We start from the raw sequence: 25,048 nt of genomic DNA, 5'->3' as shown, positions 1-25,048 counted from the left end.
GTATTTGTTCTTGTTCTCTATAAACTTGGGTTTTGCTTTATTGTTTGATAAGTATTTTGATAATATTTTGAGTGCTGTGCGAAAACAATGGGAGTGTATGGAGCGTTTAACACCCCGCTGCGGCTGCAGCCAAACAGGTTTCTCATTATTAAATTGAGATTTATGACAAGACTTGGCCACACTATCTACCCCTCTCACTCTCTCACTCTCTCTCTCTCTCACTCTTTCACTCTCTCGCGGTTTGTCCTCCCATTTTAGCCAGCTGGCATTTGGCAGCACAGGAAGAGGCGAGAAGGTAAAGGACAGGTAATGAGCACCTTGGCGTGCCAAAATGACAACCTGTGCGCAAATTGGATTACTTCATTGCAACGCGGTCAGATAAGAGACGAGACGTGGCAGACACAGCAGCAGCAACAGCCACAGCAACAGACACAGCAGCAGCAACGTCGGCTAAGATCAAGCCAGCGGCCAAGTTAAAGTCCAACTTAAAGTCCAAGTCGAAAAGGATCTCTCTGCGAAATAAATAAATAAATACAATTTTGCAACCAGGCATTTGGCCGATTGATTTCTCCAGCACGAAAAATGGCAACTGGCAGCAGAAGGAGAAGAAAGGGAGAGAGGGGAGGGGAGAGGGAGGGAAGGAGCATGCAACTCGCTTCGCAGCTCGCAAATTGCCGCATATTTGTTGAGTAATTACGCTTTAACTTGTAATAAAGAAGACAAACAATAAAACGAGGACCTGGCCATGGATCCCAAGCTAAGGATGGAGTTAAGCCATCGCAAAGCAGTGAATCCGAGACAGAGAGGGGAGCAAGAGGGGAGAGGTGAGAGGTGAGAGGCAGACATCTGGCGGCGCGTTCTCAATTGAAAAGCGTGAATAACAAACGTGAACGGGCCGCAAACGCGCAAATTGGCTAAGAAGAAGTCAGTCAGGAGACACGTCTCATCCCAGTGTTGAGCAACTAATTCGATTCGTTTATGCGTAAACGCTTATTGTGATTAGACTGAAACTGAAACTGAATCCCAAGAGTTTCGTTAATAAGCATTAATATTTGAATTCGAGATTGTTCTAAAGTTAGATACACATAACAAGGTATAATCATATAGATATGTATGGTATATAGATGAAATACTATACAAGTATATAGATTAAGAATAATATGAATTTGAAAACAATGTCGCAATTTGTAATTCGATGTTTACAACATAGTTTAACTATAATGCGACAATATCTTTATCTACTTGCATATTTTTTTTATTACAGTTTTAAGTTTTAAGAGCATAGATACATACTATATGCATATATCTATTTCTATATGTGTATATCTTCTTGATTCGAACTGATCCATACTTTTGTGTATTTTTTCCTCGATCATTTGCATTTGATCTGCATAGATCTTCGTCTCATGCTGACGCTTCTTTCATACATTATTTTCCAGTCCTAACATTTTTTCGAATTTCCTTCCTCAACCTTTTTTTGTAGTCTAGATACAATTCTTCCTATTCTTTTCATCTTTTTGTTTACTATTATTGTTGACAACTTTTTCTTATTTTGTATTTCCTCTTTGTCTTTTTCTTTGCCCTCGCTCATCTCTTAAATATTTCATTACCTTCATCAACTAAAGCTTATAAAGATTTCTTTATTTTAACTTGAATTGACGATGATAATACTCGATTACATACTCGATTTATTTTCATTACATTTTCTTTTATTTTGTATTTTCAGCTGAACTTTTTTAATCTTTTATTTATTTATTTTTTTGTTAGTTCATAGTTTTTTTTAAATGTTATAATAAATTTAATGTATAATAATAATAACCTTAAATAATATTTTATTTTCTTGCAACTTTTATTTTCATCTTGTGTTTGCTTCTCATTTTTCTTAATCTCTATTTATTTTCCGATTTATGTTTTTCTTCATCCTTTTTGCCTGCTTCCTGTAGCTTCTTTTCTCTGTCATCGATTGTTCGCAATAAGGTTGCCCGCATAAACCTCATCAGTTTTGTCGACTCTCACAGCTTTGATTCATCAGTTGCTCTCTCGTTCGGTCGCTTTCTCTGTTGCTCTCGCGACTTGCGATTTGCGATTTGCTCTCTTCGCGGTTAAGCACAAAACAAATCTTTGCACTAAGCAGGCAGTGAAGCAAGCCAAAGAGGGAAACGTAGCAACGCTTAATTTGCTGTTGAGGATTGTGAGACGGAAACGGCAAAGGAGTCACTCAGTCCGGCAACGGGCAACGGACAATGGGAGATGAAAGATGGAAGGCTGAAGACCGAAGATGCAAGATGGGAGACCCAACTGACCGAGAGTCAAAGTCGAACTCGAAGTCGAAACTTGAGAGCTGGCAGATTGGGAGACTGGTTGCTTGGTTGCTTGGTTGGTTACTTCGACTGGCAAACCATAAAATGCATTATTATGCTAAATGACTATAAAAATCACGTTTACAATCCATTTATGCCTGGGATAATAACCCATCTCTTTTGAGCAGCGGCAGCGGCAACGGAGCAAGGAAGAAGCTGCCATCGCATCGTAGCCATATACACTTTTGGGCCAGCTTTGGCCCAGCACAGTTCTCAGTGCTCGATAGTTGTCCAAAGAGCGGAGAGCGGAGAGCAGAGAGCAGAGAAGAGAGAGTGAAACCCTGAAAGGCAGCATTTGTTTACGCCGCGAATAATTGAGTTATCTGATCCCTGCTAGCCACAAGACAGACACGAAACATGGCAACAGAACACAACTCAGAACAGAACTCGGAATGAAAGAGACAGCCTCTAAATGGGGGCCCAGAGCAAACGAGACTCTAGCCCAACTCTAGCTGGGAGGAGGATGTTGCAATGCAAAGCAATGCAATGCAAAGCGACCGCGACTGCGACCGCGGCGGCGGCGGCGGCGTTGCATGCTGCATGTTGCATGTTGCATGTTTGGCAGCAGGTAGGTGTGGCCGGCCTACGTAGCAAATTGCTGGGGCGCATTAGAAGGCAACAACGCCCAGTTGAAGTCGCAAGTTGCCTGTCCAAGACTTTGGCTCGCTGCCAGTTGGTAATGACTTTATTTGGTTGCTGCGTTAATGGGGCGCTGCCTCAGTCGACGCTGACGTCAACGCAGGCAGCGCAAATTGAAAGCGCATTTCAAAATTTTTCACACCTGAAAATTGTTTCGTTTCAAGATGTTTTTTTTTCTTTTCGCTCGCCACAGGGAAGGGAAGGTAAGGGAAAGAGGAAGGGGAAGGGGAAGGGGAAGGGGAAGGGGAAGGGGGCGGGGTGAGCTGGGCAAGTGGCAAGTGCAGCGAATTTCATGCGGCCTGGAAACACTTTTCACGTAGCGCCGCTGACGTCGCTGCAGCCAAAGCCAAAAGGTGCCGACCGTCGGCTGCAATTAATCAAAATTTAATTTCAAAAAGCGACGTCGACAGCGACAGCGACTGCGACGGCAACGGCGACTGCGAAGGCGGCTGTTGACTGCACTTGAAGCAGCCGAAAAAATTGAAAAGGCTAAAGAGAAAACTGGCAAAAGAAAATGTAATTAATCACCAGGCGTTTGTTGTAGCTGCTCAAGTTGTTGTTGTTGTTGTGCAAGTTGTTGTTGTTGTCCAAGTTGTTGTTGTTATTCGCCGCTTCTTGTCTCGTTGTTGGGAACAAAATGAAAAGCCGCAGAAGCAACAAAAGCATCGAGACAAATAACGCCAGCCACATCATTGAAAAGGCGCTCCCCCTCCCTACTCCCAACTCCCCTCCCTTTTCCCCTTTCCCCTTTCCCACCTTCGCTTTTATCGAGTGAGTGGAAACCGTTAGCAGAGCATAATACTTTATTGACTTGAAATGCGTTCGCTCGCATCGAAAGCCAAAATAATCATAATCACATAATTCAGAGCAGCAAACAAAGGCAATTAAATACGTACTTATGACTGCATCTGATTCGATTATTCCAATAATGATACTCTTCATAAAATATCCATTTCTATTATGCAGTGTTTTTCCTTCTCTTTTCTTCTCTTCTCTTTTTTTTCTTTTGTTTAGTTCATGATGCATTCCTCACTTATTATTATGCAAATTCTGTTGTTCTTCCGTTTGCTGCATGTTTGTTTCATTTCAGCTGAGAAATTTCACTTATTCTGAACAAAAACAAGAATATTATATTATTTTGAAATTAATATTAACTTATTTTTTCCCATATATTTTGAACCTTCAGATACATTTTTTATTATTGTTTGGTTGATGTCATTTAAATTAAATGTTATATACAATTTAATGATTTATAGAAAAACTTTGTAAAATATATAGGATAATAAAAAATATATTCACGTGGAGTACATTTAAAAAATAAGAATCCCCAAAAAATACTCACTTTATTTTCAAAAATAAATAAAACAATCATCACTCCTAGATGGCGTTGTTGTCCGTTTTATGAAGTTGCAAGAGACGCAACAATTACAACAGATGGCGCTGTCAACGCATCAGCAATTGCTACTCCAACGTATAAGATCAAACTCTTATACGCTGCCATTACGTATAGAAGACGAATAAAACATAAGCGTAGCAACAATTTCGTTTAATTTTTATTATTAAAAATTTGTTATATTGCCTTTCCATTGCTCATTTGCTGTGACCATTCATTATTTTTTATTTTTTTTTTTAATTTTTCTGGTCATTTTGTTATTGTTTTTATTGTATTTTGTTTCTGTTTTTATAATTAATTTTGTATTTTGTTCTATTGCTTAATTCATTTCCATAGACAGGGAAACACACTATGCATCGCGTAGAATGTAACAAAATTGAAAGGGTTTCTCAAATTTGTTGCACAGTGTATTTTATTTTGCAATTGTTGTGTATCTCGCTGTTTTGTTTGTTTGTTGTTTGGCTTAAAAAGGAAACATGATTCGGTTTTTGCATGTTGTTCACATTTGCATGTATGACAGACAGACATATATATATATATATATATATATTATTTATAAATTTATCAAAATAAATATTTACAACATTTTTGGGATAGTTCAATACAAAATAAAATTAAAAACAAGTATAAAAAATAAAATGTGAGATACAAAAAAAAAAAAAAAAAATCGAAATGAGCCTAAAACATAAATAACAAATAAGTACAAAACAAATATGGTTTAACAATCGATCCGTAAATTAATTAATTCATTAAAATCAATGTACATATTGCGTTTGGCAAGCGAATTCTCGTCGTTTGCAACAGCCATCCACATTCCGTTCCTAATTCTTCAACTAATTAAATACATAATAATTATATTTCATATATAATTCATAAATACCATCAACATTTATGCTTTTGCTATCTGATCTTTCACATTGTTTTTAATTCTTTTCAATATCAATATGCATATTGCGCAAATACTTCGTTTCCTGTCGATTTCATTAACTTAACTTGTTTTTATAAGTTTTATGGGTTTTTTTGCTGCCAAGACTTTCCACTCTGAGCACGATTTTCTGTATTTATATTGAGAGCGATGTATCGATGAAGATTGTAATTACAACACAAAAATTCAATATCAATTTGTGTGAACAAGGAGCGACAAATATTTGTTGAGCAATTTCTGTTTGTTCTTGAGTATTTCTCATCATCATCATCATCTTCATGATCAGACCATAATTTGCAAAAGATTCATAAATTACATAAACTAACAGTATATGTGTAGATAGACAATTATGTTTCACGTTATGTGTTGCTTCGTTGTATCGTTGATTATTCCTTGAGCAAATTGAAAACTTTTAACAAACCGCTTAACATACAAAATTGAAGCATTTGCAAATTCAGAAAAACACTCTCTACAATCTTAAACTTATCTTATAATAATACATCCATCTCGTTCTTTTTCATGTTCTCCTTGTTTCTCTCTCTCTCTCTCTCTTCCTATCTGCACATTAGATTTTTGTTTTTTTTTTCGTATGTGGGGAAATCACAGCTAAAAGGCAAGCATTAAAGTTATACAATTCTAGAATTTCATCTCGCTCAAAATGTCGTGCACAAAGTGTAGAGCTGGCTGTGTGTTTGTTGTTGTTTGTTGTCATTTGTTATCTATTAGATTTCGTTATTAGTTATGCATAATTATATACATCTATTGTTTATTTGTGTTGTGTTGTGTTGCTATGTTGCTATTGTTTGTTGTTGGTTTTGTCGTTGTTTTTACTTGACTACGCATAATCCATATCAATTTATAATATTTTCTTTTGTTTTTCCTTTTCGTTTACGTTTACGTTTTTGTGTTTTGTTTTTTTTTTTTGCGTTTACTTTTCATTAATTAGTTAATATTTATAGTATAGCACCGAGTACAAAAAATTATCAATAAACAGAGTTTTGAATTTTGTTTTTTCTTTTTCTTTGTCGTGTTTGTTTTTTGTTTTTTTTTTCGTAACAACTCTTTGCTGCATTGCTTTGCATCTTGTTCTTTCCGCGAACGTTTTAAATGCCTTTGCTCTTGCTGTTTGCTGTATCATTTGTTTATCTGTTTTTGTTTGTTTTAAATTCTACTACTTATATAATGTAATAATTTCTGTTTGCTTTCGCTTATGTCGACGCAGCATACTGTTCCTGTTCGTGTCCCAAATTGATTATCATCCTCCATTCATTTACCGAATTTTACATGGATCCATCGCCAGAAATCTATCAAGAGATACGAGTATTAGTTTAAAGTAGTTTACGTGGATAAGCAGCTTGCCACTGCACACTCACCTGCGAGTGAGAACTATCGCTCTCCACCTGCTCGGAGTAGCAATGCTTATAGTTAAGATAGTCTAGAAGTCTTCTGGGTAATGGCAATGTCTGTATTAGATCTTTTCGTATAACCGCCTTTAGTATAACAAATCTGTAAGCAGAAAATATATATGAGTTTCAACATATTCTGAGCTGCACTTCACTTCATTCAACTCACCTGCACATATGCTGCAAGCTTTGTACATGCTTAAATCTAGATACGGGATTGGTTAATTGCACACGCATTGGTCCATGCTCCGGCCGACGATGCAGAAAGAATAAATATCTGCAAAAAGAGTTGTTCCCAATATCAATTCAATTCGATGCGAACCAAGAAGTTCAGCTTTTAATTCGTTTACCTGCCGCTACGCGAATGCTCGACGGCCTTCTCAATGAACTCGGTTATAGTTTGGGATTTGAACTTGGCATACGAACCAAACGAGAATGTGCCTGTGGAACGAAAGGAAGAGAAAGCAAGGTCAATAAGTTAGCCAGACACAAGATAAGACTGTTTGTTCACTATCATAGAAATCTTTACAAAGCTATGTCAGAAGAAGTTGAGCTACACATTTGGTAGCTACTCTCTTTCTCTTTGCACTCTTATCAAATTAGTTTCTCGATTTTGAATCTATTCTCAATAAAAAATACAGAAATACAGAATGTACGAATATTACGAATAGTTTAACATATATTACTAGCAAATTAGGTTCTTATGTTCGGTTTAAGCATACACATGAAGACGTACCGTATTAGCCTGAAACTATCTCCTTAAATTCGGAAATTATTTATAGATCATAAAACCCTCTAGTGCCCAAGACCGCATCTAGACGGGCAAAATTTGAAATACCGTTTTTTTGTCCTTATTGCTTTTTGTCTTCTTTCATGTTTTTTCCAAGTCAGAGACCCAAAAATGTTTTTCAATGCGTTTGTAATAGATATCCGAGCTATTTCATCTCTGTCGTTTGCAGTTGAAAATTGTGTAATTAAGAAATAATAGTTTTGGCAAAAACGCAATCTAAACATATTGTTTTAATATTCTCTATGACCCAAAACACGAAACCCACACCAAAAAAAAGTTTTTGTTAGCTTTTTGTTGCTTTTATAAGGTCTAGGCTGTCCAAGATTTTTGTCCTATAAATCTCAATCCCAGCAAACATACGAACCTTTACTCTTAAGAGATAAGGAAAGCAAAAAAGAATAATTTGTTTTATAATTGGGCGCTAGACGGTTAAATCTCAACCGCACTACGTTGAACCGTGTGACAAAAAAATAACCCATTAAATATTGTAAAAGATATGAATATTAATCCCATTTAGATATTCAAAGATGCCCTCTACACCACAAGAGATGGTCCATTCAATACTAAATTTGAAAGGGTTCCTCTAAGATTGGGAGTTTCATAAAAGACAAGAAATGTTGATTAGCTACGTCTTAGGATTTTAAGGAATAAACGTCAGTTGTCGAACAGAATGCACCCGATTCGTTGTGTCTATACTTTTCATTCCGTAGACAGATGATTACGACTCACCCTGGTCCTGTTCGATGCGCACATGGCGCACGCAGTTGTTTAGCTTGAAGCTCAACGAGAATATGTAATGATCATCGGAGCTGTCGCGCACTATGAACGATCCATCCGGCTCATTGGAGAGGACCTTCTCGGCCGCCTCACTGGACAGTGGACCCCAGTACCAGCCATACTGCAAATGGGAGAAGTGACGAGTTTAACAACGAGCGACAAGTGACGAGTAAAGAGTAACGAGTGACAAATTATCGAATTGCAAACTTACGTCCTTGACCTTCTCAATACTGGAGGTAAACTGCAGCGCACGCGGCTCTTGGGCAACGTTGCTTTTCTTTGGATCCTCAGTCTCCGTTTCGGCGGCATCAATGGCATAAGCTGCAAATGTTATTGCAAAATATAGAATTAGTTTCCGATGCATGGACGGATTGGCATGCACTCACCCTTTTTTGGCAATGGCGGCAAGGCGCGCGATTGAAACTTTTTGCGCAGATCGGCATTCGTTTCGTTGCGCTGCTCTGCATCGGCATCTGTGACATTTGCCGCACAACTGGCGGGCGTTGACGACGACGTCGACGATGAGGCAGCTGCCGATGCTGCTGCTGACGCGGCAGCTGCTGTCACATTGGCTGCTGCAGTTGTCGCACTGCTCGCATTGCTGCGATTGCAACGATTGTGATTGTTGCTGCGGCGAAAGCGAAAAATGCTGCAGAACTTTTGCTTGAGATTCAGCGAGAACTGCGATTTCTTCTCCGTGTGCAGCACGTGCTTGTTGTTCGTCTGCTGCTCGCTTGGGGCAAGCAGCTTGTCCGATGAGGTGGGCAATGCGGCTGCAGGCGTCTGTTGTTGTTGCTGCTGTTGTTGGGCATAATTGTTGCTGCTGCTGCTGTTGTTGATGTTATTGATGTTGTTGTTGTTGTTATTGTTGAGCTTATCATTGTCAATGTTGTGCTGTTTGTTCTGCTTGCTCAGATACTTGGCGCTGCTCTCGCCACTATTTGCCCCACCACCGCCACCTGCTCCGCTGGTTCGTGTGGTGCCGATGCTGCTGCGCGTGCGTGCCGTCGTTGTAGTCGTGTTTGTTGTGCTTGTCGCACTCGTCGACACGCTCCAGATCGTCTCGTTGCTCGACTTGACGCCCATCCCCTTTGTTGCCTTTGTTGTTGTCGCTCCTCCACCTCCTCCTCCTCCTCCGCCGCCACCGCCACTTGCAGCACCACTGCACCAAGAGGATTTGCCAGCATCCGAGTAGAGTGTGTGATAGAACTGCTTCACCTCGTCCAGCGTCATGTGCAGCGGTTCCGTGTCACTCTGCATCACAGGCGTACGATATTTGCCATGCTTGTTGCCACCGCCACCGCCGCCTCCTCCTCCTCCACCGCCACCTCCACCGCAATCGTCGCTCGTCTCGGCCGCCGTCGTCGTGGTCGCCGCACCCGAAGCATAGCGTTGCTTGCGCTTATTGCGCTTGTTGCGTCTACTCGCTGCCTTGTGGTAAGCCGGCTGCTGTTTGCTTCCAACTCCATTCAACTCCAGCTGCTGCTGCTGCTGCTGCTGTTCGAGCTTCTGCTTGTCGAGCAACTGCTGCTTCTCGAGCAGCTGCTGCTGCTGCTCAATCATGTCGACGGGAAAGGCATAGATATCCGAATCGATGGGCACATTATAGAAATCGGATATCTCACGCGTGAAGAGCGCATCGTGCGACATCGCTTGCGTTATGAAGATCGAATCATCCGGCTTATTGGCCGACGACACGTTCAGCGAATTGTGCGAACTGCTCAGGCGACTGTTGAGCGAGTTGCGCGAATTGGGACGCTGGCCATGATGATGCTGATGATGGTGATGATGGTGGTGGCCATAGTGCTGATGCGGATGGTGATTGTAGTGCGAATGATAGTGACAGTGGCTCGTGTGACCCAGCGGACTGTAAAGCAGCTGTCTCCGCTGCAAGCTGCTGTTGTTATCCGTTTGTTGTTGCTGCTGCTGCTGCTGCTGCGACTGCTGCTGAGTCTGCGTCTGCGTTTGAGTCTGGGATTGCCGACTGCGCGCTCCGTAGTACAGATCGTAGTCGTGAATCTCCGAGAGACCAGCGCTGTTGAATCGCTGCTGTGCAGCCGCCGCCTTCGCACTGGCAATGCTATCCTGCTCCGTGGGTATGGCCTTAAAGTAGCGCGTGTGATCCTGATAGTAGGGACACAGCGTCTGCTTAATCTTAATGATCGAAACGGGCGGCGGCGGTGATGGCAACGATGGCGAACAACTGCTCTGCTCCGAGGCCTCGGCCTCCTCCTCCTCTTCCTCCTCATCCTCGTCATCGTCTTCGTCCTCGTCGAGCAGATCAATGCTGTTGCCCAGCGAGCTGCTTATGATATTATTGGGCTCATCGTAAATGTTATCCGTATGGCTATTGAGTATCGAATCACTTGAGTACAGATGCTTATTGAGGGCATACGATTCCTTAAGCGTACGCTCAGCGCCGCACAGCAATTGTGTGGTTGCCGCATTGCTGCCGCCGCCGTGGTTGCTGCTGCTGTTGCCACCTGGCAACATTGTTGCTGCTGTTGTTGTTGCTGCTGCTGCTGCTGTCGCTGTGATTGTGCTGCTGTTGGCCATGTGGTTGTGGTTATGGTTGCTGTTGTGGTTGCTACTGCTGCCGCCGTTGTCTTGACAGCTGGGTTTGGCCAGCAACAGCATCAGCTCCTGGCTGTTGGCCGCCGCAGCAGCAGCACTGACCATGGTCACATCATCCTTCAGATGCTCGAACGATGATTGCGACGATGTCCAACGGCGCAGGCTATTCACAATGTTCTTCGAGATGGAACGCACCAGCGTGGTCTGTGGCGAATCCTGGAATTCGGGCGGCGGATCAATGGGTGCCAAGGGACCCTTTTTCAGTGTGTTAAAGTTCTCGGCACTCATGCCGCCCTCCGAGCAATTGTCCAGTGAATCAAATTGTGACACCTCGCCATCGCTTTCCACCATCTAGAATAAGTTGGTGAGCAATGAGTTAGTTAAAGGAATAAGGATCAACAAACAGTCTCTTACCTCGATTTCAAACTTGCACATGCCAATGCGATAGGAGTCGCCGCTGGAAATGGAACTGTTGGTGGTCAAAGGGACGCCGCTGTCATCGCTCAGCGATGCCGCCGCATTCAGTTCGATGCTGTTGGCGCTGACGAGTTCGTGGTCACGTGGCGTTGCAGCTGCAGCTCCCGTTGCTGCCCCCGTTGGTGGCATCATGCTGCTAAAGCTATCGCTGCTGCAAATGCCAACTGCAGTTGTACTGCTTGAACCCGTTGAACCATTGCAGCAGAGTTGGATCGCATTTTGATTCCCATTCGAGTTGTTGCTGTTGCTGTTACTGTTGCTCTCCTTAAGCTTAATGGACGATTCCATGTTCTGTATATAGATGTGTGTGAGTGTGTGTGTGCTGCAAATTGAAAGCGTATCGCAAATTAATTGATGGATCACATGCACAAAACCGGTTTGCAAGCGAACCGGTTCAAATGGCAAAGTGTGTGTTATGAATGATAAGTTCATTAATTGATTGATTAATTGATGACACACATCGCCATTGCAACGCAGTGTGTGCGGCACACATCACATGACCTTTGGGTGCGGCGAAGTTGCCACTACTGCTGCTGCTACTGCTGCTGTTGCAACGACGATTGCAAGCGAATGCAACGAATTGAAGGTCAATGACAGTTGCGTGCGCCTCAATTTACCACCCCACCCTCCTCCTCCTCCTCCGCCCGCACTCAGCACAAGAGCCCCAAAAACCGAACCACAACGAAGCGAACCGAACTGAACTGAAGTGAACCGTTTCGTTCAGCATTTTGCTTGTGCGCAGAAATTGCTTGGCGAATTTTTTAGTAGTAGATTTTGGGCGTAGATTTTTTGCTACATTTTCAACCAACAAAAAAAAGGTAAAGCAAAGAATGCGCTGAAAATGCACACATACAAAACACACACACACACACACACACTTGCACGCACACTGTCATGCACCCCCACACACTCACACGCATACACCCACACAGTCACACACAGTAGCGTATACCAACACAAGACCAAAACATTTGAGTGCGTAAAAAATGCTGCGCTGTTGTGTAGTACGCTAACTCACACATGCACACGGGACAACACACACACACTTATACACATGCAGCACCGCCCCAAAAGGAGTAGCCGGGAAATGCGACGCTGCTGCGCTGCTCGCTGCCACTGCCGACGTCGCAGTCATCATAGCTTTCGTAGTAAGTCGTGCGCCTGTAGTAATTTTTTTTGATGCCGCTGCCGCTATTTTAATGCGAATACGACGTCGACTGCGAATGCAATTCGCTTTATGTATGTATGTGTGTGGAAGCGAGAAGGCACGATAGTGATAACAAATATTCTTATTAGAATTTTTGTCACTTTGTATATACACAACTTGGGCACCCATATACTTGCATACACACACACACACTTACGAAGGGGGGGCTTATGTGTATGTTGGGAGCGACGCAGAGGCCGCGGGATAGAGGCAGCGACAGTAGCTGACATGCACGTAACACCTTTGCTTAATTTAATTATTGCTCTCCTGGCTCTCGCGTACTCACTGCCAGACACTAATACACACGCACTCATGCACCACACATATATGTAGATTTTTACATTTCTACGTGTGTCGCACACTTTTACACACAAACACACACACACATACGCACACTATCAAACACACAGTCGTACAGATAAAATGCATTAGCATTCATTACAATTCCACGGCGCATACAATTTTCATTGCACTTGCCTTGCTCTTCTGGCTTGTGGCTCTCTTTCGAGCCTCGGCTGGCTGGCTGGTTGGTGTTTTCTCTCTCTCTCTCTCTCACACCCAACGCCTACAGATCGCACTTTTTGCTTAACACACGCACTTTGTTAATAACACACATATTGATTATTGCTTGCATTTGCACACATTGCAATTGTTTTTCGGCTGCTGCTTTCAATTTCAGCATTATATTTTATTTGTCCAAAAACTCCCGACGTCGCTTCAGCGTCGTTTCCAGCAGCGTGACCGCAAACTGAAAATTTTCTACTTGCTATTTAATACCACAAAATATACCATTCATATACCACTGCCATAACTATTGAGCTGGCTACACTTTATATGTAGAAACAAAAGCTGAATTATTTTAAAAGCTTTTTTGATGCTTCTTTTGTAAAAGCAGAAAATAAAATACATAGTTAGCAACTAACAAGATTTTTAAATTAAAATAACAATCTCTGTGTACAATTACCTATTAATTAACTTATATCATTATAATATAAAGCTAAAAAGCTTTTAATTATAGATCGAGTAGATACCTCAATGTATTATTTTGTATAACTTATTCTATTTTATTATTGTATTAATTAATAAGCTAATAATAGTACAAAATTAAATATAAAGTAATAGCAATAATACCATTAATGGAGACTAAACACCAGTGTTACCCCAACCCCAATTGCTAGTGATCGATAACATTTGTTTAAAATAAATGAAGGTGTAATTTTAAAAAGTTTATTCTGAACATTTCAATTTGTTTAATGCAAACACAATCAACTTATTTACTACAAGCCCATGGCTCCTATTTTCTTCTCTCATTTAAATGCAATCCTGATTCTGAGCGAGTTAGGAAAGGAATCCCAACGATTCAACATTCTAGGGCATCATACGCAAGGCGCCATCCAGGCGAATAACTTCGCCATTGAGCAGCGGATTCTCGTAGATGGCCTGCACCAGCTGAGCATACTCGCTGGGCTCGCCCAGACGCTGCGGGAACGGTATCGACTTGGCCAGGAACGTGCGCACCTTCTCCGGCAACGCAGCCAACATGGGAGTGTTGAATAGACCCGGCGCAATCGTGCAAATGCGAATGCCCTGAGTGCTCAGATCCCGAGCAATGGGCAGCGTCATGCCCACCACAGCAGCCTTGGAGGCGGAGTAGGCAGCTTGGCCAATCTGTCCATCGAAAGCAGCAACGGAGGCGGTGTTAACGATAACACCACGTTGGCCATCCTGATTGGGGGCATTGGCGCCCATCAGACCAGCGGACAGGCGAATCACATTGAATGTGCCCACGGTATTAATGTTGATCACACGCTGGAAATCCTCCAGTTTATGGGCGACATTCTTGTTAAAGTTAAATGTCTTGACAGCCGTTGCTGTGCCGGCACAATTCACCGTCAAATCGAGGCGACCAAACTTATCCTTGGCCGTCTGCAGCGCTGCACTCACATCCTGCTCAGAGGTGACGTCGACGGGCACAAAGACTACTTTGTCTCCCAGTTCCTTGGCCACTTCGTTGCCCTTGGATGAGGGAAGATCGGCGAGCACAACGCTGGCTCCTTGCTTTGCCAGACGCTCAGCTGTGGCACGGCCCAGGCCTGAGGCACCGCCAGTCACAAGAGAGACAACGTTCTGGGGGGTGAGAGAGAGGGGGAAGGTTGTGTAATAACAATAATTTTGCATGTACGGTACAAGGTACAAAGACAGAGAGAGAGAGACAAACAAGACACAGTTATTCTTAGCAGACATTCCAATTGGACTTTGTACCCCCAACGAATTGTCCACAATTATTATCAGCACTCGTAGTAAAAACAAACAATGCTTCAGCCAGTTCAATGTACTATGTACTTACTTTGATCATAATGCTGCTTGTGGGTTAAATCAAATGAAATGAAATGACTAAAAACAACTGATTGAACAACTGTGAACTGGAAGAAAGCTGCAAGAGACTGCACGAAAACACCGGTTGCTGTTTTTGCCGCTAGAGTGACGACTTGCCGTAACGCGGCTGGTCACACTGCTGGCGTCGAGGGCTACATCACAGTAAATAATAAGCCGTTACGTTACGCAGCATTACGACGCCACGTAACTACTGCACGTCACTTGAATTTTTTTTTTTTTAAATCTGCCATAAGCCTACAATATAAGGCCTTCAGCAAAGCTGAGTATCATATGAAGTAAATGTTTTAGGTACTCTACTTAAAAATATGTTAGCTTCTTAATACCAAGTCAATTGCCAATAACTAATAAATAAATAGTAGTAGTAGTCGAAAAGTAAATTGATAAATCACTGTTACAATAACTTTAACCGAGAATTACCGAGTCTTAAGTAAAATTCGTTTATATGGCAGTATTTTCATTTTATTAATATTTATTTTTAAGATAACGACCACTCAAAGCAAATTATGACAGTAGCTGACTTTAGTATATTTTTACATATAATTTAAAATTAGCATGCGGTCACACTGGCTGCAGTAAACAGCTGTGAATTGATCCTATTCGCAGTGTTATTTATCCGAAATTTTACCGTTGTTCATTAATATAGTTTTTGGTTCTATGAGACGCAAGAGGAAACGCTTTAAATTGGAAAAATGGAAAGAAAATTACAAGCTGACGCTAATGACGTGAAAAGAACATCAGATAAAGCCAGTGATGATGATAAAATTCAAAATATTATAGTCAACAATATGCATCAACGTCAATGTAAGTGAAGTCGTTAAGAAAACAAACAATTCCATTAGTTAAACATCATGTTTGTAGCACGTCGCTTCCAAGCACCAGCTCAGGAACGTCTCGAGCGTCTGCAGTTGAAGCTCAAAAGTGGTCGCATCACCAAGGAGAAACATGTCCCCAAAAGACCCACAAGAAGCGCCTCTAGCTCCGGATCCAGCAACCACATGGAACGCAATATTGGCAAGTCGAGTTCATCGTTGCGTAATTTACTGTTAAGCGAAAGCTTGCTATGCGCTGTTGCTGCATCACCTTCCCCAAGCAGCAGCAGCTCCAATTCCCGTCGCTCGTTGCCCACGAATCCATTTGCCAAGTCAACTGAGAGCAACAGAATCACCGAAAGCAGCGGCGGCATAAGAAGTGCATGGGCCAAGCCTAAAGCGCTGATTGATGCCAGCAATAGGCTGCACCTCAATCGTCCTCTGATAAGCGGTAAATACCCGATTTAATAATCAAATACACGAAGGGAAAAATAAGATTACAAGTGTCTATAGCCATGGCAGTCTAATCATTTTCTTTTTAAATTTGCACATAGTTAAATTTTCTTTTTAGAAATTAAGATCTTATTAGCGATATCAATAATTCTGAAAATGTTCTTGCAATCGGTTAAGAAACCAAAAAGTTTTCGACTGCAGTTACAGTGTATTATTTGTTAATGTATTCTTAACAGTCTTAGATATTCTGCTCATTTTTTGAATATTTTCACTATAATTTTTTTCGAGCACTCCGAATTATCACCTGCTAACAATTGTTTTTTGTGTATTCTTATGCCACAGCCAACTGCCGTCTAGCTTTGCTACGATCATCGCTACAGGATACGCAACGCAACGATAACGACAATAATAATAACAATGTGCTGCCAAATAACGCAATGACCGATGATGATGAACCCATGGAAATTGAATCCATGGATATAGACCCAGAGCCGGAGGAGGAGCAGTCAGCAGTCGTCGATGATAATGATGAGGTTAGATTTAACTAGGTTCCTCGATTTTACCACTTAACTAATCACTCTATTTTTGACACTTTAGAAACCCAAACTGGATAATGCGGTTGCGGATGATGTGGACAAGAAAGCTAGTGAAGAGCTGCCCAAGCGAATGGTTGATCACATGTATTACGTGCTGGACACTAATATACTCATGGAGAATCTATCGTTTGTCGACGATCTCAGTCATTTGGCGTTGGGCGATAGCAAAGGCAGCATGCTCTTTATACCGTATGTTGTCATTAAGGAGCTGGACAGGATCAAGGATAGACGTAGCGAGGATGACGCAAGCAAGCGTTCGGCTGCCAGAAAAGCTATACGTTATCTCAACGATAAGTTTGACAAAAGCCTAAGAATTCAGGGTATATAGCTCAGTTATACATAGATATCAAGTAAATGATCTTTATTATTATATTCTTTCATTTAGGTCAATCTGCGGTGGAGGATGCAGAGCACCTGATTGAGGTTGATGGTGGAGATGATAGCGTTGTGAATTGCTGCGTCCAGCTGAGCGCTCAAGTGCCCAAATTGACGCTGCTCACCAACGATGCCAATTTGCGACTCAAAGCAAAGACATCGTCCATCGCAGTTGCCTCGAGTTCAGATTTATTAAGTCGATATCACAAGGACTTTGGCGGCTTGCAGTCATAACAAATAATGTGCTATTGTTTGAGACTAAGACTGCATCTGTGATACGATGTTTTTTCAGATGGAAGTTGAGAGTGAGACAGGCAGACAGAGAGAGAGAGAGAGAGAGTAGATACAGACAGAAAGAGAGAGATGGAGAGAAGAAACCATTGCACCGCGGCCAATATGAAGTACAATCGCATCTGATCAAACAGCCTACATACATAGAGTATATGTTATATAGAAATGTATTTTGAAAGACATCACTCTTAACTGTATATAACAGTTTACTATTATCATAGTTACCCTTACCCAAATGTAAATACACACTTACATTACCATAAAGATCAAGCAGTCAAATCGTAGGCTGAATTATAAGCCACGACGTTTATATTGTACATAATATGATAAGATACATATTTGCATTTTGATAAGCCACCAAATACACAACTTTTCTAGGGTCCCAGAAGATTGTTAACATTTTTGCGGTGGCAAATTAATTGTAACAAAAATAAAGCAATATAAATATGTTATTAAACGAAATACTGTATAGAAATGGAGACTTATTTGTTGTCCAGATATTTAAGCAGTTTGTTTTACAAGACGAATGGACATAGTTTTGTCTATACGATTCAAGTAGAGTATTTGCAGTGCGTTGTGCTTGCTACGCTGTGAAATCTTTGGCATTTCTTTTGTATTTCCTATTGTTTAATTTTAATTAAGAGCAAACCGGAGACGCCGCATACTGCCAACGACTTTGGCAGCCTTATCGAAGCGTAAATAACATTTTCGGGAAACGTTTTGGTGCCGCTTCCTCTGGCCAACTCTGGATGCAGTTCGTCGTCATTCAAAGCGCACTGAACGCTCGTGTGGTGCGGTGGTGTTTTCAATTCAAACGATAGTATAAAAAAAAGTTAAAGAGGGAAGCGAGTTTCTTTCTGGGTGACAGCGACAACTTTATTGCCTGGCACAATCGACTTAAGCTATATAAAAATTGTATGTATATGAACTAGTAGATGTATATATATGATTTATATATAGATAAGTATTAATATTATTATGTCTCTAAATAGTATATATGCCAAACGATCTCTTTCTCCGCTAATGTACAAACTGGCGAGTTGAAGTTTTAAAGTGATTATTATGATTCTGGTGTTTTTTTGTTTTTTCTGTTTTGTTTGTTTTATACACATTGCAATTGCAAACTGATATCGGTCCATTTATCGTTGTGACGCTCCCACTGCTGCAGCTGTTGCTGCCACAACAGTGCCGCCCGATGCAGCGCCATTAATTGACGCCAGCTCCAGGCCAAGCTCCTGTCCTACAATTTGCCATCGACGCCGGCGCCTCCAGCGCCCAAGAGCTGCATGCGCTCCAGCTGCTCGGCAAGCGAACGCTGCTCGTTGGTTAGCCGCAATATCTCCTGCTTCTCCTCGCTGGTGTGTCCCTTGCGCTTCGCACGGTACTGCAGCATCCGCTTGTAGCACTCGAGGATCTCTTGATCAATCGTGTCCAGCTTACGCTTCAGTTCAATGCGTTTTATCTCCTCGCTGGCAGCGGCACGCAAACGCTTCAACTCTTCGCTGTTGAATTGCGCCACTGTGCTTATTTCCGCCGTGACCCGTTTGATCTCCATCATCACCTCGTCCACATCGTCGTGGGCAGCAGCGGCAGCGGCCAGCTCATTGGCATCCAACAGTCCGCTGTCGACGAGCTCCTTTTTCAGGCGCTGCTCAATGCCCACGCCATGCTTGAGCAGCGCCAACGAACGGAAATTGCTCGAGCTGTGCGTGTTCTCATTGCTGCTGCTGTTGCTGCTGTGCTCGCCAATGGCCGCCTGTTCGCTGGGCAGCGATTCATCCATCAGCGCTGAGACCAAACGTTGTGTCAACGGTCCCGTAATGCTCTCCTGCAGCATGCCATCGGCCTTCTTCAACATGCCTGCCGCATTCGCTGTCTTCTGACGTGCGCCGCCCGGTTGCAAGGATTTCATGTCCTCCTGCGCCCAAACGGTGGCATAGTGCGGTCCCAGCGTGGGCACCGGCGGCACAAGGGGGCCGCGATACTGCTCGAGCAGATCGTCAATCAGACGGAGATCCTCGTTGGTCAGTGGCATGCAATATGGCTCAATCGATAGCCAAAACTTGTTCGGCATATCGTTTTTGGGCATGCTTACTTTCGGCAGTTGTTGCTGTTGCTGGTGTGCATGTTGCTGTTGTGCGTGTTGCTGCTGGGCGTGCTGTTGCTGTGGGTGCTGCTGCAGCGTGGTGGGCAGTGAAATGTAATCCATGCTGTCATCCGTGTGCACAGCCATCGGACTGTTCTTGTTCAGCTGCTTGGCAACGCCGCCTTGGAGTTGCTGCTGCTGCTTCAGTATCGTCATCGACGAATGCTTCTTGCGCACTCCAGTTGGTTCATCGCGCAACTTGCGTTTTGAGGAATTGCCCGCTCCATGCGCTGGACTGCCAATTCCGCTGCCCAGATTGCCAGCAGCGCCAGCGTTGCCCGCTCCAGCCAAGCCACCAACACCAGCGACACCGCCAGCTAGAATGCCATTGAGCAGGCCGTGATTAACAGGCGGCGAGCCGGGCGGCAACCGATCGAGCTTTCGACGATCCTGACGCTTCTCATCCTTGTCCAGGCTGTCGTATTCGGCTTTGAGCACACGCGCACGTAAGGCCACATTGGAGAGCATTAGCTCGAGTTCCAGCTGCACGGCGTCCAAGTCTTCGGCGGCTAAATAATCGTCGGCGGGATGCTGCAGCGCTGCTGCCAATGTGGGCAGCTGTTTAGCAACATCGCGACTGCGTATTAACGGTATTATGGCGCCACTTAGCATCGCCAGCACATCGTTGTCCGCTGCCGACGCTTGCTGTTGTTGCTGTTTGCTATTGTTATTGCTGCTGCCTGCAGCTCCTGTCGTGCTGCCCGCTCCGCCACCGCTGCCTGCGGCGCTGCTGCTGCCATTAGTGTTGCTGTTGTTTGTCAGCAGTTTACCAGCTGAGATGCCAAAGCCAGCGCCACCGCCACCACCAAAGTGGTTCATTTTAACATTCTTTAGATTTGTACTCATCTCCCAGCCAGTAGCAGCCACTACGCAGTTATGCGTCTTGCTGTTTTTTTCGCGTTTTTCTTTTTTTTTTCTTTGTGTGTGCAAACAAATACACAATATATATTTGCAAGAAAAATGAACGAGCGTCGTTTGCTTTACTTGCGATTACCACGATAGCAGCGAGACCGCAAGATAGAGGTGACACTATCGATGTATCGATATATTCACGCATTTATACATAGATTGGGTAAATTGAGAAATTTATTTAATAGTTAAGATAATAGTAAAACATATCCACATATTAATTGCTTTCGCGAGATCTATTTTTTTTTGTAAACTTTTCCTGAAAATACATCCTATTTATAAGTCACCTATATATTTGTATGCATTGCTTGCAAAATTGGCGACACTTAATTCGTGCCATCTTTAAATATGGTAATATGTAGTTATAACCTTTAACTCTATTTATCTGCTAGAAATGAGCATTTTAACAGGCATTGATTAACTTTGATTACAAAAACAAAAACATTTTTCAAAGTTAGCTCGTTTTTTCTTAAAATACGCAGTTGGCAACACTGTTAATATACCGAATGCTTATCGATAATTGTACTTAGCGATAGCTGCGCCAGGGCACTGATTTGTAATTAAATTAGCCCAAACAAAGAGCGGATGCGCGCAGTAATTGTTTTCAAATTGTTGATACTGTTTCGTTATTATTTACCAGCTGTAAACATGAAATAAATATTAAATATTGCCAGTACTGATAAGGCGATAAGAACAAAAACTTGCGATCGGTTTTAAGCGCGCATTTACCAATACTGTTCTCTCGATAAGTAGAGCGCAGTGTACAATGGTAGCCCTGGTATTTTGTTTCGTTTGCATTTTCGGTTCTTTGTTGTTCCGTGTGCGCGGCGATATATTCTGTGATAAAGCGTACTTAACCAATTCGTTAATGTTATCAATTTAGTAATGCTTGGGTGGTGGGCTAACCGCATACCTGTTAACGTGTGCGCGTAACACAATATTATAAACGTGCCACCAAACAAACGACAACAAACATCATCAACATAACAACACCAATAGAAAGAAAGAAAACAACACAAGAAGATAGCAGCGGACACAGACAACAAAAACAGAACAAGGAAGGAGGAGAGGAGAAGCGCTGCAGTCAGCTTTTGTATGTCGTCGATGAGAGCGAGAGAGAGGGAGATGTGTAATTTTATGTAATTGAAAAGCAATTTCAAATCAAGCAAGCAGCAGCGAGTCAGTTAAACTTTAATCTCGTGATGCCTTCAATTAATTGGGCTATCCAATCACAAGACGCAGTCGCAGTCGCAATCATCACAATCACAATTGCAATTGATTGACAGCAGCTTAACAACAAAAGCAACAGCAACACCAAGAATAAGAACTTATCTGTCGCCTTCTGCAGTTTTGCTACTGCTTTCATTTCGCCAGAATTCTTACTCTGAGTCAGAAGAACAAACAGCAGCGACCAAAGGCGCGCTTTGCATTTCTTTGGCTTTGACAGCTTTATTGATCAAATATTTAACATACATATGTATGTATGTATGTACATGTGAGTGTGTATTGGTATTTGTCGAAAGTGTTGTTTAGTTTGTTATTGTTACTGTTGCTGTGTTAGTTGTTGTCAGTTAGTTGCTTTATCAGCTGCTTATTTAAGCCCAGCAGACAAAATCACGACACACTGAGCGACGCAGAGCAATTGTGACTGCACTGATAAGAGCAACAACGCAGGCAACAAGTGTTTTACTGCTGCTACTGTTGCTGTCGCTGCTGCAGCAACGAAACACAGTCGATCAATTATTTATGTATGTTCAGTTTGAGTGGCAACAATCCATCAAACTGGCAGACGGACGGACGGCTGAAAAGATGGATGACGATAGAGCGACAAAAGTACGGATAAACACGCGTTTAGACGGAAAGACAATCGACTAGACGGTTAAGCAAGTGTACAGGCGGATTGAAGTACGGAAAAATAGACAGCCAGACGATTAGATGAACTGTGGAACGGACAGAAATTAAAAAACATATGAACGGACAGACAGACGGATTAGCAAAGGACGGAAAGATGAAGGGATGAACGGAAGAACTGATGAAAAAGAAGGTTAACACAAAGAAGCACGGACGGATAGACAGTCGATTAGGCGGAGTGGCAGATGGAATGAAGGATCAATGAATGACAGAAATACGAACAAACAGACAGACAGATGTCTAAAAGATGAGAAGCAAGTAAACAAACAGACAAGTGATTAGGCAGACAGACATACTATAGGGATGGTGGATGGATTATCGGACAGACTGATATATGTATGTATGTACATACGATAAGCCTATAGTCAGACGGACGGACATTCGATTGAACAGGTTTAAGGTCTATATTTAGGCTCTAATGCTGACGCTAATTGAATGAACGCTTTCATTTGACATATTGACGCTGAATCAATTATCACCTGTGGGTGTCTGCTCTCTCCCTCGGGGTGTGTGTTTATGACTGTGTTGTATCTATGTTATATATGTAAGGTCTATGCCTATTTATAGCGCATTTATATCCTGAGAACGGAAGTCAGGCAAGGGCAAAAAGCGACTCAAGAATTTGTTGCTGTTGCTACTGCCGCCGTCTTTGGACTTGTGTGTCGTGCGTCTTGGTAAATATTTGTGCAATTAATTGATTAAAAATGCCAATGGCTTTGTTTACACAGCGCACGACAACGACAACGAAAACGACGACAAAATTTTCCAATTTGCTTAGCTTATTATGCGAAACGCGCTAATGAAAATAAACAAAATTCGAAGTAAAGGCCAAGAAAAAAAAAAAAAAACGAAACGAAACGAACAACAAAAAAAGAAACTCATTTCATGGCCTTCTTATCAGCGACGCGCCTACAAGTCTTGTAACTGCCCTCTCCACCCACAGCTTGCTTAGCGAGGGGATCGGTTCAGATCGGGTGGGAAATTAGCTAAAGCAGCCATGCATTAAATTGACCAAACTCAATTTACTCATTTGCGCACTTCCGATGTCGAATAATTCCAGTCAAAACACCTAAGAAGCGAGCCAGGGGCACAGCTACAACGACGACGACGACGACAACGACGGCGACGAGGAGGAGGAAGAGCACTTCGACTTCGACTTCGACGATAGCAACGTCACGATGAAGTTCGCCGAGCATCTGTCGGCGCACATAACGCCCGAGTGGCGCAAGCAGTATATCAACTATGAGGTAAGACAGTTCCTGTCACTGTTGTAATCCCCAAAACCTGAAGATCATATCAGTTCCCACACCTCCAAAGCAGATACGTATGTACGTTTGTCTGCATGTCTTGGAGATGCTAGTGATGACACTTGGTCACGATTTGAATTAATTCGTTGTGCTCGACTTTTCGTATTTTATTTGATCAGTCAATTTAACCTAAAATCACATTACGACAAGTGCTATTTATAAATCGTTGTGAATATCGCACAATAATACGATAAGTTTACAATCAATATTAGAGATGGGAGCTTGTCACGAAAATTATTGCAAATAATTGTGAATATTTCCTATCATAAACATTTGTCGTATAAATTTTAATTATGCGAGAGTAATAATATAAAATAACATCTTTATTGCTATATTCAATTTTAGAAATAGGAGTTTCTCCCAAATTCTCCCGTATTGATCGTGTGAAGTACAAAGATCAAAAATCTTACAAATTATATTTTAGCAATGTTAAAATATTTGTTTTTTTTATAGCAATACACAAACACTCGATGTTCATTAGTTTCATTATTATTGTATATGTATATTTTATTTGGTACACATTCAAAGAAAGACAGCTGGTCACGAGATTGACAATAAATCTGTTTGAATAGCGTGAAATTTGACAATATTCTTAAATTAAATAGGTCTGATTAGAAATATAATTAATGAGTAAATCGTGTTTTTTCGGTTGACCTACAGATAAGAACTAATCACGTGCCTAGTTCAGACATTTATAATTGTCGTTTGGACTTGCAGACTATAGCGACTATAGTATTTGCCTTGATATGCCGATCTTTCTGATAAACGAAATCAATAGGGCAAGCTAAAAATAAATCATATAAACGAATTGAAATGATCAAAAGAATAGTTTTAAGACTTTGCTCTTCACAATATGTATTTAGATAATAAAGTAGATAATTAACCTCTGCCTAACTTTGTAGGAAATGAAAGCAATGCTCTATTTGGCCGTCGAGGAGGCGCCTTCGGTGGACAGCGTGGAGGATGAGGTGCTAAAGCGACACTTTGCCAACTTTGATGAGAATTTCTTTCACTATTGCGACAAAGAGCTGAAGAAGATCAATACGTTCTACTCTGAAAAGTTGGCAGAGGCAACGCGTAAATTTGCCACGCTCAATGCAGAGCTCAAGTCGAGCATTGAGGAATCGGAGAGGACGGCGAAAAAGTCCAAGGGGCAAAAGCGGCATGCAGCGTTGCCCGATCGCAAGGCACGCGAATTGAAATTGGCCTTCAGTGAGTTCTACTTGAGTCTGATTCTCTTGCAGAACTATCAGAATCTGAATCATACGGGTTTTCGCAAAATACTCAAGAAACACGATAAGGTAAACAA

The 25,048-nt window shown here is 42.1% G+C and overlaps 5 protein-coding genes across 7 annotated transcripts in view; 2 read left to right on the top strand and 3 right to left on the bottom strand.

Moving 5' to 3' along the window:
* Positions 1-4,609: 4,609 nt before the first annotated feature.
* On the bottom strand, positions 4,610-11,660 carry LOC117575961 (probable serine/threonine-protein kinase DDB_G0282963). Its single transcript, XM_034260443.2, has 8 exons — positions 11,276-11,660; positions 8,674-11,212; positions 8,499-8,608; positions 8,240-8,408; positions 7,071-7,161; positions 6,890-6,997; positions 6,691-6,823; positions 4,610-6,621 (listed from the first exon to the last, which is right to left on the bottom strand). The coding sequence occupies exons 1-8, from the start codon at positions 11,624-11,626 to the stop codon at positions 6,598-6,600; spliced, it is 3,525 nt and encodes a 1,174-aa protein (XP_034116334.1). The 5' UTR covers positions 11,627-11,660; the 3' UTR covers positions 4,610-6,597.
* A 2,098-nt stretch (positions 11,661-13,758) lies between these two features.
* Positions 13,759-15,059, bottom strand: LOC117575953 (3-hydroxyacyl-CoA dehydrogenase type-2). Its single transcript, XM_034260432.2, has 2 exons — positions 14,893-15,059; positions 13,759-14,672 (listed from the first exon to the last, which is right to left on the bottom strand). The coding sequence occupies exons 1-2, from the start codon at positions 14,899-14,901 to the stop codon at positions 13,914-13,916; spliced, it is 768 nt and encodes a 255-aa protein (XP_034116323.1). The 5' UTR covers positions 14,902-15,059; the 3' UTR covers positions 13,759-13,913.
* A 457-nt stretch (positions 15,060-15,516) lies between these two features.
* On the top strand, positions 15,517-17,935 carry LOC117575951 (transcriptional protein SWT1). The gene is made up of 5 exons (XM_034260418.2): positions 15,517-15,743; positions 15,801-16,202; positions 16,547-16,737; positions 16,802-17,120; positions 17,186-17,935. Exons 1-5 carry the CDS (start codon positions 15,632-15,634, stop codon positions 17,407-17,409), a joined length of 1,248 nt encoding a protein of 415 aa, XP_034116309.1. The 5' UTR covers positions 15,517-15,631; the 3' UTR covers positions 17,410-17,935.
* Positions 17,936-18,261: 326 nt separating this feature from the next.
* The window catches only part of LOC117575919 (xenotropic and polytropic retrovirus receptor 1), a 9,894-nt gene continuing 3,107 nt past the window's right edge, over positions 18,262-25,048 (top strand). The window contains exons 1-3 of one of the 3 annotated variants that reach the window (XM_034260393.2): positions 18,262-18,381; positions 23,493-23,679; positions 24,642-25,040. In XM_034260393.2, the coding sequence (XP_034116284.1) occupies positions 23,611-23,679; positions 24,642-25,040 (468 nt within the window). In that variant the 5' untranslated portion in view covers positions 18,262-18,381; positions 23,493-23,610. Of the gene's footprint in view, positions 18,382-21,299; positions 21,661-23,492; positions 23,680-24,641; positions 25,041-25,048 lie in introns of those variants that run through there. The other 2 variants (XM_034260377.2, XM_034260385.2) reach the window with 2 other exon arrangements.
* Positions 18,324-20,624, bottom strand: LOC117575941 (transcriptional adapter 3-B). The gene has a single exon (XM_034260405.2). It carries the CDS (start codon positions 20,456-20,458, stop codon positions 18,707-18,709), a length of 1,752 nt encoding a protein of 583 aa, XP_034116296.1. The 5' UTR covers positions 20,459-20,624; the 3' UTR covers positions 18,324-18,706.

The sequence above is a fragment of the Drosophila albomicans genome, chromosome X, assembly GCF_009650485.2.
Source record: "Drosophila albomicans strain 15112-1751.03 chromosome X, ASM965048v2, whole genome shotgun sequence".
Classification (NCBI taxonomy): domain Eukaryota; kingdom Metazoa; phylum Arthropoda; class Insecta; order Diptera; family Drosophilidae; genus Drosophila; species Drosophila albomicans.
This window is presented reverse-complemented; position numbering and strand designations above follow the sequence as displayed.

Bases quoted from the DNA above. Each gene is read 5' to 3' on its own strand.
- LOC117575941 (XM_034260405.2), bottom strand. From the start codon at position 20,458: ATGAGTACAAATCTAAAGAATGTTAAAATGAACCACTTTGGTGGTGGC.
- LOC117575951 (XM_034260418.2), top strand. From the start codon at position 15,632: ATGGAAAGAAAATTACAAGCTGACGCTAATGACGTGAAAAGAACATCA. The intron at 16,203-16,546 runs GTAAATACCCGA...CTTATGCCACAG, and splicing joins CAATCGTCCTCTGATAAGCG to CCAACTGCCGTCTAGCTTTG. The intron at 17,121-17,185 runs GTATATAGCTCA...TCTTTCATTTAG, and splicing joins CAAAAGCCTAAGAATTCAGG to GTCAATCTGCGGTGGAGGAT.
- LOC117575961 (XM_034260443.2), bottom strand. From the start codon at position 11,626: ATGGAATCGTCCATTAAGCTTAAGGAGAGCAACAGTAACAGCAACAGC. The intron at 6,824-6,889 runs GTGAGTTGAATG...TTCTGCTTACAG, and splicing joins AGCTTGCAGCATATGTGCAG to ATTTGTTATACTAAAGGCGG. The intron at 6,622-6,690 runs GTGAGTGTGCAG...ATCTCTTGATAG, and splicing joins GCGATAGTTCTCACTCGCAG to ATTTCTGGCGATGGATCCAT.